Genomic DNA, 19,332 nt, shown 5'->3' on the forward strand with positions numbered 1-19,332 from the left:
TAGCCCGTCACATAGTCAACTCCACAGTTAAGCTCATGTGCAGATACCCCCATAAGAGCTCAGATCAGATGCAGAGTTAAGCTTCTCTCAGAATTCCGATATTAAAAACATGACACTGAGTTCTAGAACAATCACTAACTGAAACATTGTTTTAAAAGCCCTAAGAAATCTACAGCATACAGGCAGTCCTTGACTTATAACTTTTCGAGTTATGACCAATGGTACTTAAGATGTTTATAAATTGACACCCTCTTTTGACCTTCCAATGTGAGTTTCAACTTTATGACTCTGGATAGAGCTGCATCAAGCTGGTAAGTCTGGTGTGGTGGAAGGGGAGGGGGAGGAAAGGGGGCGGGAACAGATCTAGGCCCTCTGTGGTGAGGGAAAATACATTTTATTTTCTCAAACACCAACATCAGATCCTTGCTGGAGCTGGGGAGCCTGGTGTTATTGCAAAATCAGGTCCTTTGAATACTTGAAGAAGTGAGAAATAAGAGGCAGAGAGACATGATAGATTGGCAGAGCAACATCTTCACCTAATATAATGTACTTCCACTAATGGTGACAGTGGCTACACTGAGCAAACAAGCTTACAACCAGTCCTGCTGCTTGGGAAGTAATAGGAGTAACAGCCCTATAAAGGGCTGCCATAAGGAAGAGGGAAATCACCTTCTGTCTCTGCTGCAGAGAGGAGGAAGTGAGCCAGTGGATCAAAGTTGCAGAAAAGTAAATTTAAATTAGATATCTGGAAAAGCTTCTTCACTGCTAGAATAGTGAGGTAGTGGAATAGGCTGCCTAGGAAAGTTGTGGACTCGCCATCACTAGAGGTGTTCAAGATGAAGTTGGACGTTCCCAGGGATGATCTAAGGTATATACCTATATTCTACTGTGGGTATTTTCCATGCTTCTGGGCTTTATGAGTTATCCCTTCCCCCACCCCCTTTGTGCTACATGTGCCAGGGTGTTTTTAAGCCTTCCTTAGAGGCATTGGGTGTTGGTTACAGCCAAAGTTGAGGACTTTGACTACCATGGTGCACCAGTCCTCAGGCTGGGACCAAAGCAGGAGGCTCCTAGCTAGAGGGTCTTACCCCTCCCCTCAGAGTCACAGCAATCACCATATTTGGGGTCAGAAAGGAATTTTACCCCCCTGGTCAGATTGGTATGGACTGTGAGGGTTTTTGTCTTCCTTTGTAGTTGGGGGTCATGGCCCTCTACCCAGAATTTCTTGAGCATATTTAAACAACATTTTATAGAAGCAGGATGCTGGCTGTGGCAGGTTAGGGTGTTAGGTCTGCGTTGTGTCAGGGTTGACTGTAATTTTGTGTAGAGTTTAAATTATGGATTATATAGAATGGTTTAGAGATGGACAATCCTACCTCAGGCAGGGGGTTGGACTAGATGACCTCTGGAGGTCTCTTCCAGCCCTACTTCTCTATGGGTGCATCTACACATCACCCTACAGCACTACTGAAAGCACCCAGTCAGGGGCTCCCAGGGCACATATCCCAGCATGCTTTGTAGGCTCCCCTCACTGCCTACCAATCAGGGCTGATTGGCTGGTAGTCACAAAGGACCACATCCCAACTCCTAACAACACAGCCTCCCCTCAACTGTCAGGTTATAACAGGGGTGGGCAAAATACAGCCTGCAGGCTGGATCCAGCTCACCAGAAAAATTTCATCTGCCCCGCAGGTGCCCACCAAATAATTGTACCCCATCCAGTCCTTCTGCCTGTGGGGGTGGGAGTGAGGTGCCCACATATATACCCAACATACCCTATTGTGCCTCACTCCCACCCTTGTACACAGAAGGGCCCAACCTAGCCAATATGCAGCTTCTGGATGGGGCTGCTGCTACTACTTCGACAGCTGCCAGGGGACCTGCTTGGCTTCCCTAGTGACCCGTTTGCACGGGACACCATGTAAGGAAATGGCAAAGGGCAGGGCTGGGGAGCCAGGGGGATCTGCAGCTGGGTGGGAGGGCAGAGCATGGGACTGGGGCTGGCAGCAGCACGAAGCCCGCACTCGGGGGCAGCGGGAGCACAGAGTTCAGGTGGGCAAGGTGTGGGTGTGAAGGAGGGTGAGCGGATGTGGGGAGCCCCCACACACTTCCCCCTATGGCACATAGCCCCCTCCAGTGGTGTCAGCAGCAGCAGCAGCAGCAGGCAGGGGCACTCAGGGTGCCCATGTCTGGCTCAGACACTGCCACCAGTGGCATGCAGCTCTGGCCAGTGCTGCACATGGGGGTGGGGAATGCAGCCAGGCTGGCCTGCCTCTATCATGTGGGGCTCCCAGTGGTTCACGTGCAGCTCCCACACTTGCATGCCACAAGGGAATCCGCATGTGATGGAGCCAGCTGCCTTCACCACTCTCTGCCATGCAGGTCCCAGAACTCCACGGAGAAGCAGGGCTTGGGGCTCCCCTCCACTTCTGGTGGAGTCCCAGGACCTGCACAGCAGGGAGCAGCAAAGGCAGTCAGTTCCGTGGCTCAGCTTCTCCCAGTGGTGCACAAGTGCGGGAGCTGCATGTGCACCATGGAGAGCCCCACATGATAGAGGCAGGCCGGCCTGGCTGCAGTCCTCACCCCCATGTGCAGCACTGGCCATAGCTGTGCAATGCCAGCAGCAGTGCCTGCACCAGGCATGAGCACCCTAAGTGCCCCCACCTGCTGCTGCTGCTGCCACCAGCAGGGGCAGTGCACCATAGGGGGGAGTGTGTGGGAGGTCCCCAAATCCCCCCACCCTCACACCCCACAAACCCCACACACCCACACCCTGCCCCCACAACACCCCCAGATATATACATACCTCCCATAGTACCTTATTGACCCTTCACACATAGCCACATCCCCTCACAACCCCCACAAACACCCCTACACCCCACCATACACCTCCCCTATAGTGTGTAAGAGAATCTATCCCCCACAGCACTTAAGTTGGGTGTCTAAATCTACAGTCCTGTGCAGGGTCTGCAGGCCCAGGATAGTCTGCACCACCTAAAGAGCATGGTTCCCCCTGCTTCCTTCCTCCTCCTTCCCCCACCAATGGCAGACCAGCCCTTTAGGTAGGGTCCAGGTCAAATGGCAGATGAGGGGGCTTCAGATTGGTGGAGTCAGAGGCAGGCAATATCTGTGTAGCAGGTGAATGGATTAGGCGTCTCTGGAGACCACAGGGGCAGGCTTGTCACTGTCCATTGGAGGGGAGGGGGGGATGGGTGGCACTAGGAATAGACTGGGGGAGGGCAGAGAAGCTGGTGGGTCACTTTTCCCCCACCAGCTCAGGGTGGCAGGCCTGCCCTTTACAAAGCCCCATTATAGATAAGTGTAGTGTGAGCTCTACAAATATTATTAATGATACAACAATAATTTAAAACCTACCTCTTCTCAGTCCCTGGTTAGATAATATCAAAGAAGTACTTTCTGAAATCCCGTTCAAGTCACTATAATCCACAACAAGTTGTCTGTAATCCTCTGCAGACCGACTACAATTCATTAACCTGGAGCCTGCATCCAAACACAAAACAGCAGTATACTAAATTGGATTTTGACTTTAAAACGTGGAAGTCTGAGTGGTTGCTTAGCTATTATTTTGCCTTGGCTAATTTTTGTTCTCATCCTTTTTTTTGGTCATGAATGTCTTTATTCTGACCTTGATGGCCTGTTACTTCTAAGAGGAAGCTTTTACCCAGAGAACCTGGGTAAGGCATTAACCATCCACTGGCAGAGCTGACTGCTCTCTCCTACTTCTTGGAATCCAACTTTGATACAATGTTTTTTGTGAGCCCCTTTGGACATGCCAGACAAAATACAGCAAGTCTAACATCCAAATCATTTTCTCCACAGTTTAGTTGACAATTGCCTAGAAGGTACAACTAGACAAGAAATAAGAATCCAGTCCCTGCCCCCAGCAGTGTTTCTGAATTTTACATTAGACAACCATATCTACAAGCCAGAAATACTGTCTTCTCACATACATGTACCCTGATTTTGGGGGTGATTTTTTTTTTTTTTTTTTTTTTGGAGTGGGGAAGAAGAGGGAAGGTGAGTTGTATTAAGCAACTTTCTGCCCAGAATAAAAGAACCCTGCTTTGATTCTTGCTCCATTGTGAAACATCTGTAGCATTACTTGTCAGACAGCTGACTTAAATGGCTCTTTGTTGTTCACTCCAGAGGTGTGAACAATTGTATTGCCTCTTTGAATGGTCTTAATAGACCCCTAATTTCTTAGGACACTTTAGCTGTCTGCTAGATTCTTCTGGTCTCTCTCCTATTTTACTGCCTTGGAAACTCCCACTATGGAGGCCAGTCTTCATCACCTAGGCTTTCAGCTTTAGTTAAGCAGGAAAGGGAGGGGAGTGAACTGACTATTAGATTCTGTCCCTGTTCTACATAACCATAACCCTATAAAATCATTTTTCTTCATTCTGCCTATATTGTATTCTAGGGCATATTGTATGCAATAAAATATAGCAGTCATATAATCAGGGACCAAAACCCAGGACTTCCCTTCCTAGGGAACTACCATAATGACTAATCTATGGAGTCTTGTTCTGTCTGGTTTGCTCTTTTCCTGGCCCTATGAATCTCCCAGGCTCTTCTGCGCAGTGGTCTAGCTGTAATAGAAGAGCAAAGGGTTCCATCAATCTGTGTTATAGTTTGCTGATTAGGATGCTTTCCTTGGAAGTGGGAGATGTAGGCTTGAATTCCCTCAGGCTGTGGAAGTTTAAAGATCTATGTCTCCCGTTTCATGTAAAAGTGATCTAATCATTGGGTAAAAGGTGAGTGATAGGGACACCGCCACCCCATGCCCTACACTCAGAAAAGGACTCAGTACTCTGGATCCCAAGTTGATGGAGGCCCTGTGGGGTCCCTCATTTGCAGACAAGTGCTGTGGAAATCCCCTGCAGGTGATTGCTACAGAGTACATATCTTGGTTCCTCCCCATGGACTGGACCCTGAGTAGCTTGTTGGGTGCCACAGGAATCCCCTACAAAGGGATTCCCAGGGAGTGTGCCTGAAAGTGTGCCCCAAGAACTCCCCTCTAGGGAATTCCTGCTTCACACTAAGCAAACCAATGTCTTGATGCCCTCCCATTTAAGGCATCACTAACTGTGGTTACCTTTGGTCATGGCAACATTTCTGGGCAGTTGGAGCATGACAAAGGATTACTCCATCTGTTTGCTCATAGGTTTTGCTTCCATAAACATTTTTATGTTAGCACAAATATCTGGATCAGGGCCAGGCCATGCTCCCTTCCCTCCCCATGGGGCTGGGTTGGGATTAGGCCAGGCCCCTGGCCTCCCATTGGGGCTGGGCCACACCCCATTCCCCCATGGGGCTATGCTGAGGCCTAGCCACTCTTCCTTTCTTCCACCCTCCACTTCCTACAGGGCTGGGCCATGCCCCCTTCCCTCTCTGTGGGGCTGTGTCAAGCTCCTTTCCCCATGGGACTGCATTAGGGCCCTGCCTTCCACCCCCTTCTGCACAGCCAGATGGTGTCCACCATGATAGCCCAGGTGCTGGATCTGGAACACCAGTTGCATATGGCCTGCAGATGGCCTGGGCACTGCCAATCTAGCCTACCAGGCAAGAAGGTTGGGCACTGCTGGTTTTAATAGAGATCCTGGCTTGAGGAGATTTGAACTAAAAAAATTTCTGAGGTCCCCTGCAGCCATATCTTATTTTGATTCCATGGAGCTGGTACATGTTGCTGCAAACATTCTGAACACCTAGACAAGACTATGAGACAACTCCTGCTTGCTTTTCTCAGGTGGGTGGTCTGGTCTGCTTAAGGCCATCTACGGAGGCTCCTGGGATGTGATCTACAAGCATGCAGCTGTCTTTAAGCACTATGATTGTAAATAGTATACCAGCTATATAGACTTGCCAGTCCCAGGAGCCCAATCTGGGTAAATTTGGGGTGAGGGAAGGGGCGGACTGGAATAGACAGGCTAGCAGGGCTGCAGGGGGGGGCAGGGGGGAGTTAGTGAGAACTGTGGAGGACTGGCAGGTCTGAGGGGGGTGCTGGAGGGATTGGGGAGGTTGGTGAGCTCCAGGGAGGGCAGGAGAGTTGGTGAGATCAGAGACACTGTTGGATCTGTGGGGAAAGTTTGATGGGATTGGGGTTGGGAGAAGACGGGGGAGAAAGTGGGATCCAGGAAGGGGCTTGGCATGATTGGAGCAGCCAGTGGGTCCATAGGTGGGGGAGGGTTGATGGGATTGGAGGGGCTAGCAGGTCCATGGGGGAGTTGGTGGGGAGGGAGGGAGGGAGGTATCTGTCCAGGTGTGGGGATCAGATAGTTAGGTTTGGAGGGGTGAGGGGAAGGAAAAAGCATAGCCCCAGGCTGGGGTGAGTGGCTAGGCTTTCCCAGCCCCAGGGCTGCACTGCAAATATGTACATGCATTCCCAGGACTCAATCGACAGTCACATGGCTCACTTCAAGCTGCATGATTGTAGATCAGGTTCTGCATATATGCATGCTCACCAGTGCCAGGAGTTAGGCTGGGAACCCAATCTAAGTTAATAGGGCTAAGTAAGCGAGGGGGGCGACGTTCTACCTGGGCTGCACAGAACACGCATTCAGGTTAGATCAGGCACAGGTTAAACCAATCTACATAGTTCACCTCCTAGGTAAACTAAAGTTAGATCAGGCCAGCCACTATTTTGCCCAATCTAATCTCCCCAAATGTCTGTACAGGCAGTCCTCGGACTTACAGCACAATTGGTTCCTGAAAACCATGTCTTAAGTCGAAACTTTGTAACTCGGAACCAATTTTCTCATAAGAAACAATGTTATAAATGGGGGATTGGTTCCTGAACCAAGGCCCAATACCCTATTTTCACCAAAAATACCCCAGAATTTTGTACTCAGTCAATTATAGATGAGCAATATAGCTACATTAATGTACTTATATTGTAAATAGCAGTCATGTTGATTTGGAAGAACTTCTTTGAGGTGACTTTGCTGGACTTTTTGAAGGGCTCTTGGCTGGAGTCTTCTCAGGAGTCTTGGCTGCAGGTTTTTCTGGAGTCTTGTCTGCTTTCTTAGAGAAAGTGTCCAAGGAAGTTTGGACAAATGTTCTCCAGGGAGATGAATGATGCAGCAAACTTGTTTGCTGGCATGGCGTCGCATCAGATCACATGTTGTAAGGTTGAAATTGACGTCATAAAGTTGAAAGAGGGTGTCAATTTATAAACCTTGTAAGTGTGAAACGTAACTCGAAACATTGTAAGTTTTGGACTGCCTGTACTGTTTGGCACTTGAATTGACCTAACCCCTAGCTTCATCAACATAAGTGTGAGATCCACATTTGAGTGAACTAAATTAAATCAGGTGGCTTTCCCTGCCCCCTCACCCCCCAACCTAACCTCCTCCAAAACTTGTGTACAATTTGGCACTTCAGGTCAATCTAACCTTAATTAGATTGACCTAAGTGTAATGTCTATATATACCCTAAGTGGTGTTACTTGCAGAGATATGATGAGTAAAAATTTTCCTTGTGTCTTGAAGTTTGTCCAGGACTCAATTATGTGTAACTTTACAGAGGGAAGGTGGAACTAAATGTCAAAAAGCACTGATCTTAGGGTAATCAACAGTAGAAAGATGAGAATGCTCTTTAAATGGTTTCAGTGTAGATTCAGGGAAATCTGTTCTACTATATTTGGTACAATGTAAAATAAACCAGTTCACCTCTCCCAAAAGACCCTCAGACAAACTGTCTAAAGAAGAAGCCTTTTTACCTTGTTGAAAATTCAGCTGAGGGGGCAGAGCTGAGATGCTTTCAGATGTTTTCTTGTGTAGTCTTTTTCTTATCACATGACTCCTTTTAAGCTGAATAGCTTTGCTGTCTTCAGTAACTGCCTGTTCCACCTAGAAATCCATTGCATTTCAAGTTAGTTTTGGCAGATGAGTGCACTTCAAACCCTGAAGATTAAGTTGTCCTTGGCTTCAGTTTGATATAGACTGATTATTTGCTCACCCATGACTGCTTCAGTTCTCCCAGTTAAAAAAGATCAGAACAAAGCTTTGAAAAGGTTTGATCGCTTCAAGACTTTATTCTAAAGTGCATTAAATAAAGTATACCTTCCATTTCAACTGGAAATAGAGTCTTGGACAACAGTAGGGAAAAGGGCATCTCGTATTATTAACTAATGCTGCTAAAGGAGCAGGGGAAACCAATTTTAAAAATGAATGGACCTTTTCTTTTATTTTTGGTTAAAATTTTAAACAGAAATGTTTTTTGAACTTTTCATAGATTTCATAGATTTCATAGACATTAGGGCTGGAAGGGACCTCAGAAGGTCATTGAGTCCAGCCCCCTGTCCTGGGGGCAGGAAGTCAGCTGGGGTCATAGGAGTCCAGCAAGATAAACATCCAATTTTCTCTTGAAGGCATTCAAAGTAGGTGCTTGAACCACCGCCGATGGCAGGCTATTCCAGATCTTGGGGGCTTGGACAGTAACGGTCTTGCACAAGTTTATAACTGTTAGACCTTGTTGTCCTTTTGGGCACTCTCCTGAACAAAAGTTCCCCCAGATCCTGGTGGATACCCCTTACAAACTTATAGGTGGCTATCAGATCACCCCTGAGCCCTGATATGAACTATTTCATATCTTGGAAATAGTTAATTGAGCTCAATTTATAACACCTCATTCCCTATGGGGCCTGTTGGGGGTCAGCCCTATAGTAAGGGAGGTGCAGAAAGTTTACAGAGATTGTTTCTGATTTAGGAATGACTCCTTTGGAAAAGCAAAATGGGAAAGCTTTACATAGTGTGTAGCATGCTTTCTCCCACTGGAGAGAGCCATTTCCACTGGCTATTTTAAAGCATAAGGATCATTGAAGGGAGGCTATTCTCATTGTGGCATTAATCTGGGAAGTGAGATCTGGGCAAAGGTCCTGTGAGTGCAAAAAAAAATGGATTTGGGTCACTTCCCAGTGTGAAGGCACATGGCAGGAAGGATGGCTTCAACATGTGTATTTGCACAGACCCATGCAGCTCTTGGAAATTATGGATAATCTTCCATCCTTAATTCTTACAATATAGCTACTAGGCTAAAAATGGCCAGCAGAATATACCACTAATTTAGAGCACAATTGTGTTAATGTCGTCTTATTTAATTTTGAAAACCTGTATAGAATTCACTTTACCATGCTCCAGGCTAGAGATTTGAGATGACAGAAGCCTAGAGGACTGCTAATACTGCAGTTCTGAGACCTGGAAAATGCTTAGCAGTGGGATACCAATATTTACAGTGCATACAATATTTTATATCCCGTAAATATAATGAGGCCTTGGTAAAGTCTTCAAAACAGCTTCATTGTGTGATTTTTTTTAACCTAAATTCTATTTTTTATTAAAAAGGAAACAAAAGACTAGGACCTCCAAATCTCTCAAGTCACTTATGGAAATTTTACCCCCTTCTTCCGTAATATATAAAAAAATATATAGAAGCCTATTTAAAAAATGCAACCAACACCTTAGGGAAAATATATCCATCAGCATCCACAGGACAAATTTCTTTTTTTTTTTTCACATAACCACTTGTTTTATTGATTGTCCTACTCTAAAATATTCATTCTTGTGATCCGAAAATACAAGAGGAAACCCAGACTGCCCAAACATTGTGACTACTAGTAAATAAGGATGGTACTGACCTCAGTGATGCTTCCCAGTACAAGTCTGACCAGTCCCTTTATGTAAATGGCTGCTGGAGAAGAGGATGATTCCTTTTGATGTTCTATGCAGGCCTCCAAAATGGATTCTGGGGAAAGTCTTTTATGTGGCTGATCTTCACACAATGTCAGCAGAAGGTTATGCAACTGATTGCTCATCTGAAGGGACTGCACCAAAAGGGAGATACAATTTAATAATACCTCACATTGATATGGAAGCATATTTCACTATGAAATGCATTATAAGCAAGGCCTGGGATTTTGCAAAGGACCTTTGACTTTCAGTAACCATTTAAACCCTCTGCCCCACTGACCCAAAGGCTCCACCCATGACTTGCCTTGCTCCTGTGTTCCCCCAGGTCTGAGGGGTGGTGTGCTGCACCCCCTTTAGAAAATCCTTTAATATCCACCCATTGACATCAGTGCATATATGGGGATCTTTCTGGCTGCTCATAGGGAGCTGTAGCTGCTCCAGTAGTTGGAGATAAGATCATCACTCAAGGGTGAAGAGGTGAGCTCTTAAAAATCTATGTTTCTATGCAGGTACAGTATTTAAAATCTGTATGAAGTTTACACTGAGACCACATAGAGCTAAAAAAAGACAGAGGAAGAAACTTGGATATACTGAAAGTTGTTCTTTCAACTTGCAATGAAAAATACCTTGTAGAGTAAGTTAATAAAATATTAGTGTCTACAAATCTCTGAGGAGACCCTGAGCTGGCTTAAAAAGAACTGCTGGGATGAGTGGCATGTTTAGATACTTTCCATCTACTCTATAATTTGAAAAAAGTTATCTTCACTTGCACTTTGGTTTTTTACATCCAATATACATATAGGTCACCAAAAATAATCCAAATGTAAATGTTCTCATTATGAAACACTAATTATCTTATTTTTGATATAAAAGAACTGCTCCTCTGCTGCCTTGTGATAAGCACTCTTAAAAAAGATGACTTGTAAGACTATGTTCAGTTCTGTATTCCATAGGACGGGAGGAGATAAACACAAACTAAACCTTGGATCTAGATAATCCTGTCCTTTGGCAAGAGTTCAGATGTGGATCTGAACTCCCAGGCAGCTATGGGTCTCTAAGGGTGTGTCCAGACAAGTGCGGTTGTACAGTATGTGGCGCTCCAAAATGATTTGCAGCGCCACATAACACACAGTCTGGTGTTCTCCACGCTGCAAGGGCTCACTGACTGAGTCTACACTACTCTGTTTTTGTGGGGTTTGTTTTGGTTTTTTTACCCCCTCAATATCTGCAGCTGCAGTACTGGGAGGCCTGCAGGTAAGGCTGCTGGGGCCAACACAGTGTCAGCCCCAGCCTCTTCTGATGCCCCTGGGGTAACTTGCTGCATGCCAAAATGCTCATGGCATGGGCATTCCCTGGGGATAAATAGCTGCGGCACAAGGTGCACTGCTGCTACCTGTCCCTGGGGAACTAAACATCCATGCACATCTGGATGTGCCATAATGGGCCAAACAAAAATATCAGATACAAACCTTCCACCCTGTCTTTGGAAGATTCAGATCATACCTCAGATTTCTAACCGACTGATGTGTGTTGCAAAGTAAAAGAAAACAAAGACATTGTTAATACTAACCTGGCTTGGGGGAATCTGATAATCAGCTGCCCAGTAGAGGGTCATTCCTAATGAATATAGCAGCACCTATCAAAAAAGAGAATGCAAACAATTGTGAGTTAGATGTCAGTAATTGCAACAAAAAAAAAAAAACATGTGACCTCAGACAATAGATACCACATTCACTGGAACTCTTAAAACTAGACTGGAAAAAATATGCATAGCTATTAAATGGGGGACACATCCTGATGGGGCAGAGAGAAGGATTAGGAAGGAAACAATATGCATTTTTCAGCTCTAGAGATAACAAACCAGTCTGTCCCCTATGCAAGAAAAAGCATGTGCTGAGGACAAAAATATTCCATTTAAGGAGTTTCCCTGGTATACAAAGCCATCCTATAGGGCTTGGACCTGACCTCCCAACTGCGGCACTGTGGCACTGGCCAGGTACTAGGGAAAGGACCATCCATTCAGAGGCTTTGTGCCTTTCCACACCACCCTTTCTTCTTAAAGAGTGAAGGTGCTGGGGGGCACTTCCTGTGGGGATTGGGGAGGATTGTAAAAATAATAGTCCATTTCCACCAAACTTCTGTAGACCTGGATGACAATATTTGACATTTCAGCTGAATCTGAAACGTGCTCTAATTCTAGGAGGCTCTGCATAAACCTTTTTTTTATTATTGTTTAGTGCTCTTCAGAAAGGGAGTGTGACATTAGATGTTAAGAATGTTGAATGGCATCAGCTAGTCTGTGGCAAGCTACTTTTCAAGCTTCAAGACCCCATCAAGCAGTCAAAGAAAAAAAAAACCAAAAAAACCCTCTCACCTGTGTTATTCCAACATGCTTGGTTTTATGGAGCAATTCTGGTGCGCAGAATAGGGCAATCTCTGAGTGAGATGCAATGTCTTGGAAAGACAAACCTCCTCCAGCTGACAGCAACACTGACCCTGGGCAAATTACTGAGATAATATGATCTGAAAAAAAGGTGCAGCAAAAAAGCAGAGTTGTTATTTTCAAGTTCTTTTTGCTAGGAGAAGAGGTTGCTGAGGCTCCAGAACCAAACATTTTGCAAAATCCACCAGTGCCAGGACCTGGGGAGAACAACTAAAATTAGAAGAACTGTGCCGCCTTGTGTCATGGATGATTGTGTCACCTGGAATTCACACAAGTCTGTATTTAATCCTGCATCTTAAAGCAAAAGTAATAAACAGGCCTTCTCTACAACCTTTTACCTTTGATTCCAAAGGGATTTCCCCATTTGACTGGTAGGGAAACAAGGACACAGAGAGATGAAAATACCAATATCACCCAGTAGACCTGTCACTGAGCTAAGGCTAGAACCATGATCTTGCAAGTCTCAGTCCAGTGCTCAGTCTCTTAGGCGGGTCTGCTTTCCTGGTGATATTAGCTATTATCAGATACTAATACATTTTTTAAAGGGAAACAAGGGCTCCAACCCCCTAAACTTAAGGATTTTTTTATCTTCATCCAAGTGTCAGAGTTATCCCCAAAAATTAGTTATCCTCAAACCTGGATCCAAACAACCCTGGAACTCAAGGGATATTCAGGTCTAGGTTTTGTGAGATATGGCTTTGACAGATGGCACATTTACATCAGTGTAACTGGCATTATCCTTGTTTTAAAAATGTGCAGACAAATGACTGGGTTACTTTGTACAGTCCAATGGAGAATTATCCCTGAAAGAATCAGACAGAGACTCTACTAGAGCATGCTACACCAGGTTAGTGTTGTCTGTGCATCTATCACAGGGCAGCTGTTTACTAAACACACGCAGAACATTACCTCCTTCCTTCCCATCTTTTGAAGAGATGCAGAAATAGTTGCCTCCTGCTGAAGCTATCTTGGAATAGCTGCTTGTCTGTTCATATCTGATGCTGGTGTAATTTGCCTTAGCATACAAAACCAATGTAAATCTCAGTGGGAATATGTGATCATCAAGGATCTGGGTTTTCTGTTTGCTATAGAAAAATACAGATTTTCTCCTTTAAAGGAGGGAAACCTGCAGCTTCCCATGTTTTTCCTTGCAAACTGGCAGAGTTCCAGCCTGCAAGGGGCTGCTTGGGGGTGGGGGGGAGCAGGACATGGGGGCACCACGCACTTGTCTGTGCATGCATACATGCACATGGCCACCAATATAGCCAGGCAACACTAGAGATCAGCTCCTGCAGCTGCCTGCAAGTAAGTTTATGAGCAGTGGGGAGGAGGTAGAAGCAATGTGCGGAGGGGTGGGGATGCAAATTGAGTCCCCCATGGTGATGGAGGGAGTGGGGCAGGGTTGGCAGCTGGAGCTAGGGCTGTAGGTGCTGCCCAGCTGAGGCAGTGCCCAGGATCCAGGGCTGGGGTGGGAATGCATGGCTGCAAGGCCTGGCTGGGGGAGCAGGACAGAGCCACATACCACTCATCCAAAGGGGATGGGGTGTGGGGGTGGCTCCCCAGTGTTGTATGCATTCCCAGGAAGGAGTCAGGCATCAGAAGTGAACTGTTGGGAGGGCATGTGCTGCCCCAGATTTGTGCACAGGGCGGGGAAGGATGCAGGCAGCCCACTGAAGGACTAAGGGCTCCCTGCCCTACTGCCCCCCACCCAGGGGCCTCCATGGCCCAGCAGGCAGGACACACCAGAGGAGAACAGAGTGGGATGTGGAGGCTTCATACTGCCACTGCTGGGAGCCCTATGCCAGCTGTGCTGACATGGCAAGGCACCCCCTTGCCTGCCTGGCACCAGAGTAGGGGCACAATACCATGCCACCACCCCTGCTGCTGCCAGCTGGGCAGGGGGTGCCTCACCGTGGCAGCCTGGCTGGTGCAGGGCTCCCAGTGGTGGTTGCAATGGTACTGAGTCTCCTTGCCCTGCTCAACCCTACCATTCAGGTCTTGCCCATTGGGCTGTGGAGGGCCCATGGGGGAAGGCAGCAGGTGGGGAGCCCCGAGCCCCATAACGGGCAGCTAGTATCCTCCCTCTCCACCATGGGCTCCACTCAGCTCTACTCTGCCCATGCTGCCTGTGGGGGAGGAGAAGCTGAACTCCACACTCTGCTCTGACCACAGCAGCATGTGGCAGTCTGGGCTCGGGCACTGCTGACTGGCTGTAGCTGGTGTCCACAGAGCAGGGAGGAGGCAGGCTGGTCTTATAGCCCTGGCAGCTGGGGCCCCCCTCTGGCAGGGCTGGGGGGAGGTCAGGAGTGAGGGGCAATAGCTGAGCTGGTGGGAGTGCAGGGCTGTGGCTTGGGAGTGAGGGGCAACAACATTTGCACGGGCAGGGCACTGACATATCAGGGCTGCTCGATGCCACAAAGCAGCATGGGTGACGGCCACACCTGGACCCACGTCTTGGTGAGTGAAGGGGCAGGGGGAGCGCTAATTTTCCCATGATAAAAAAACCAAAATCAAACACCAAAATATATAGGTATTTAGAATTTATGTTATTCTAATGATTGAGGCACTGGTAGGCTTCCACATTGCTTTCAAATTGTAAATATATCAATAAAATATTGTCTTCAGCTGATACCTATATGTGTGGGGACGGGGGCGCGTATTTCAATTTAATTGCAGAAAAATGTGGATTTGGGGTGGAGGGGAAGGTTTATCAGAGACTTTGGGATTTTTAAACAGAGAAAACTAGGATCCCTGGTAACCACTTATCCAAGGCCTTAGTGTCATCTCTGCTTCATGTACAAAGTATAATTATCCAAAAAGATCTGAAAGCACTTTATACGGTAATGTTACGGCATGTCTAACCTTTGACAGCACCATTCTCTGATTGGATCATGACTGAGCATGCTCTGCCTACCTGTTCATTCTCTCCTAGGCCACACTGGACGTGTCTACATATGCTATTAATACAAAGCAATAAATTCTGGAGCTTATTGTGCCAGAGTTTATAGCTCCCAGACAGTCTGTTTGACTATGCACCCTGGACCACAACATGTTGAGCCAGGTTGGAGTAGCTCCAGCTGGCAGGGGATCTGGGTGGTTAGCCTGCCAGCCTGAGGCTGCTCTGACACAGCTCAATGAACTGCGGAGGAGTTGGCTGGGGCACAAGGGTGTTCCAGTGTGGGGCTAGCTGGCAGGTAGCTTGTGCGCTGAAGCACCCTTGTGGCCCAGGCAGCTGCATCAGTATCTACACAGGTGCTGCTGTGGAGTAAAAACTCCACAGCAGGACGGTATTTGTGTTTACAAGCACTATCTTCCTGTGCAGTTAATTAGTTTACTCCTACCTAATAGCACTGCACATGTAGATGTGAGAAGTTTACTGCAGAGCCAGTCCGTCAACTCCACAGTAAATATCTCATGTAGATGCGCCCACTGAGTACTGCTCTGGTGAGGATGATCTAGGTCTGCTCCTGAGCTCTTGGTCTCTGACATACTTGATAGCTTCTACTGAGGCTGACCCTGGAGTGTCTTTGCTGACATATTTCTGGGTTTGGAGTATGTAAGAAGGAGCAGGTAGTGAGGTATGCATGGGGTTGGTTGTGCCAATGGGGTATTCTGTTGCCATAGTGTAGACATGCCCTTAAGCACCTAACTCCGCTTTTAGGCAAGTGGATATCTTTATAACTGCTTTGCATGCAGTAGCTCCTGCTCAAGTCAATTCTGAGGTTAAGTGAAGTGCAAATACCCCTCTGGCATACAGCTGAAGTGGGGTAATCAACTTACACACAACCTGTTGCAAATCAATGTGTGCGTGTGTGTGTGTGCGCACGTGCATGCATCTTTGTATACATATGTACATGTGGGCATATATGCATGGTTGTTATCAGCAGTCTTCCAGTAAATGTGGAAGTCATCAGTGAGTCCATAGATGACTGAGGAGGCTGATCCAAGATCCACATGTTTGATTGTAGGTGTGCCATATAGTACTGGGAGGAAGGAGTAGATCCTGGTTATGCCATATCACAGCTCTTTCCCTTTGTATATCTCAGCTATTCACCTCCATCGTGAAGCAAGCTTGCTCAAAATGATTGATGCCTTGTTGTACATCATGGAGCCATTGGAAAGGATTCAGGGCTTGAGTCCCCCAGATATTTATGTTAATATCACATTTCTTCATAATGGCCTTCAAACTGTCTTTGAATCTCCTGCTTTGCCCACCTCTAGAACAATGATCATTGGGAGTTGGGAGTGTAGGACCCATTTTGGGAGCCGGTTGTTATGCATCCTTATGACATGTTTATATAGCACCAGCTCTGTTGGACAAGACATGACTTCAATGCTGGTGGTGTTTGCTTGAGCAGAATACTGAAATTCATTCTTCTGTCCTTCCAAGTGACATGGAGAATTTTCCCAAATACATTACTGATGGTAATGTTGCAAAGCTTTCCAGCATGTCATCCAAGTTTCACACCCATAGAACAGGGTAGGGATGACAACAGCCTGGTAAATGAGAAGTCTTGTTTGGTTCCAGATGTCATGATTATCAAAGATATGGTTTCAGAGATATCCAAAGGCAGCACTGGCAGAATTTACTGGTGTTAAATATTTACTTTTTGGGAAAGGTGGCTTCCTAGGGAAGGGAAAATCTCAACAATCTCCAAGAATTGTCCTGTAATTGTAATATATGGAGGTGGTTGGCTTAGGGTAGGTTGGGAAAGTATGCTTTGTGAGTCCAAGCATTTCATATGTTTCACAGAAGCAATCAAGAGTGCCCTGGGGCTCTTCAACTGAGCGGGCACACAAGACATGATTGTCACCATCCTGAAGATCAGTAAGGGAGCTGTTGGTTATCTTGAACTTGGAACATAACTATAACAGGGATCCCAAACTTTGTAACCTCCAGAAAATGGAGGGAGAGGAGAAGGGAATAGACCCCTTACAGGAGCCAGACTGTGGGGACTCACGGGAAAGGGGATATAGCAAGCAACTCACCAGAGACTCAAGGCTGGAGGGCTGCAGGGCAAAGAAAGCCAAACAGTTCATTAAGCTGAGCAGGAACACCTGAGCCCACCTTCACAGGCAGTGGCCAGGTGACTGGAAGGATCAGGGCCTGGCCACAAATCAGCTCAGTCACTGAGCTGGGACTGGGAGTTCAGGCCCACAGGCAGTGCGGACAGAAACAGAGGACAGAGATGACTGACAATGAAAAGGAGGTACCCTGGGGCTGGGAGGCAATTAAAGTAACTCCTTGTGAGGGGGGCAGCTGTTATGGCCCTGAGGGGCTTGTAGTTGGGTTATAACCAGATGGTTAACCTTTAGTATTCTAGTTTTCTTCTATGTATTTAAGTTTAGGACTGGGAGTGGCTGTAGGGGTGGAGGAGGCCAAGAACAGTGTACCTGGCAGACATCTTCCACGCTGGGGCTGACGCCTGGAGAGCCAGGGCCCAAATTAGTGGACCTGGGCTGAGGGGTCTCAGCTAGGAAAGAAGGGTCTAAGGCTGAACAGGTTGAAGCCTGGACAAGGGCTGGGGCCCAAGGGACCCAATATTAGTCTGGTATACAGAAAAAGAAAGAGTGAGAAGGAAAGATCCCAAAAGGGCCAGGTGAGGAACCATCAGTGAGGTGTGACCATGGCTAAAGAGGCGGCAAGAAGGCCATAGTAAAAACCCAAAAGCACCCCAGAAAGGACTACCCTGGTCCCAAGAACAGCCTCCCTCCAACTACACTGGTTACCAGAAAAATTGTGGCAAGCAAGAAGGAGGTGGAGTAGGCTGAGGTAATACTGATGAAAAGGGACAGGGATGAAAGCCCAGACTCTTTTCAATAACCAACTGACGTTAAAGAGATTCCTGTCCCTGTGATACAAGAGAGTGACTCCAGATAGAAGTCTCTTAACAAGGAGATGCAGAATACCTGTGTCAGATGGAAAAGAGTGTTGGTGCAATCGCATACCCTTGCTTGACTCCAATTCTAATAGTGAAGGGGTCTGTTTACAAGCCATTGTTTAGAATAGTTGCTGTCATGCCATCTTGAAAAAGTCTGATAATGGTAACACATTTTGATGGGAATCCAGATCTTATCCGGGTCCTCCTTAGGGCCTCTCTGTTTTAATTTTTTAAATTTTTTTTTTAATTTACTTATTTTAAAAAATCACAAATGTTCAAGTGATTTCATCATTCCAAAAACATTGGGTTCATTGGACCAGGCTGATACCTAAAATGAGCAGTCACAGAGCTCTCATTTTAGAATACAGATTACAGAGTACTCGTCCTTCCACCATGCTAGACTCATCTTCTCACTTTCATTGTCCCCTGCCCTACTATTCTAAGGCTATATTTTTATTGTCAAGAAGAAAACTATACTGTTAGCTGAATAAGTAGCTACCTGAATTTGTTCGTCCTCCTATCCTGGCCAACACAGGAATGTTAATTTTACATACTGGAACTGAGCTTTGCTGGTCTAATCCTGCAGGACACTGTAACCTGTTATATCATGTCACCTCTTTAAGCTTTAGAACAGGACCCTCTGGGGCCTGTTCTGGAAAATATACCTGTAGGACACCAGGAAGAAAGAGCAATTTGGGTTCTGGGAAAAATTGTAGGGTCCCAGTAGAGTAGATAGAATGAGATTTCACAATGGAAGACTTATTTTGAAATATCCTGCCATTCCCATAAATAATCCTTCTCTGTAATGGAAAATCACATCAGCAACTCTAGAGTCTCAGAATTTTCAAGAGCTGTTGCAGTAGGAAGGTAGGTAGTTGGGTGAATTAGATAAGGACAAAAGGGGAAATCATCAACATACCTTTGTGGAGGTCCTTAAGAAGCTGCTCTGTGGCCAGGAGTAAGAGTGCCCATATGTCCTGTTCCTCCAGAGCACATCCCTTTGCCTGCAGGACCTCAGCCAGAGTCACGCAGTAGCTGCTCATCTCTGCGGTGATAAAAACAGACATTTGCCTTGCTAGAGCTGACTGAATAGTTCAGAACAAGCCACAATCATTCTAAATCTTGATTTCCTTGAATCTATTCATCATTTGTAGTGAGTTTTCTGTTTATGGCAAATAATATAAATCCAAAAGATCCTCTGTAAAAGTGACTACTATAAGGCATGTGTAGACAAAATGGGGGCCCTAAATTGAAGTGGTGGGGTTTTTAAATACACAGCTTCAATTTAGGCACAAGTAAA

The 19,332-nt window shown here is 46.3% G+C and overlaps 1 protein-coding gene across 1 annotated transcript in view; it reads right to left on the reverse strand.

Annotated features, from left to right (window-relative positions):
• The window catches only part of FRMPD2 (FERM and PDZ domain containing 2), a 133,126-nt gene extending 114,027 nt beyond the window's left edge, over nt 1–19,099 (reverse strand). The window contains exons 1-6 of the mRNA XM_059730323.1: nt 18,952–19,099; nt 12,082–12,230; nt 11,278–11,343; nt 9,656–9,841; nt 7,739–7,868; nt 3,376–3,501 (exon numbers count right to left, since the gene is read on the reverse strand). Coding sequence (XP_059586306.1) covers nt 3,376–3,501; nt 7,739–7,868; nt 9,656–9,841; nt 11,278–11,343; nt 12,082–12,230; nt 18,952–19,099 — 805 coding nt within the window. The remainder of the gene's footprint in view (nt 1–3,375; nt 3,502–7,738; nt 7,869–9,655; nt 9,842–11,277; nt 11,344–12,081; nt 12,231–18,951) is intronic.
• Nucleotides 19,100–19,332: the final 233 nt, after the last annotated feature.

Source organism: Alligator mississippiensis, chromosome 6, assembly GCF_030867095.1.
Source record: "Alligator mississippiensis isolate rAllMis1 chromosome 6, rAllMis1, whole genome shotgun sequence".
Taxonomy (NCBI): domain Eukaryota; kingdom Metazoa; phylum Chordata; order Crocodylia; family Alligatoridae; genus Alligator; species Alligator mississippiensis.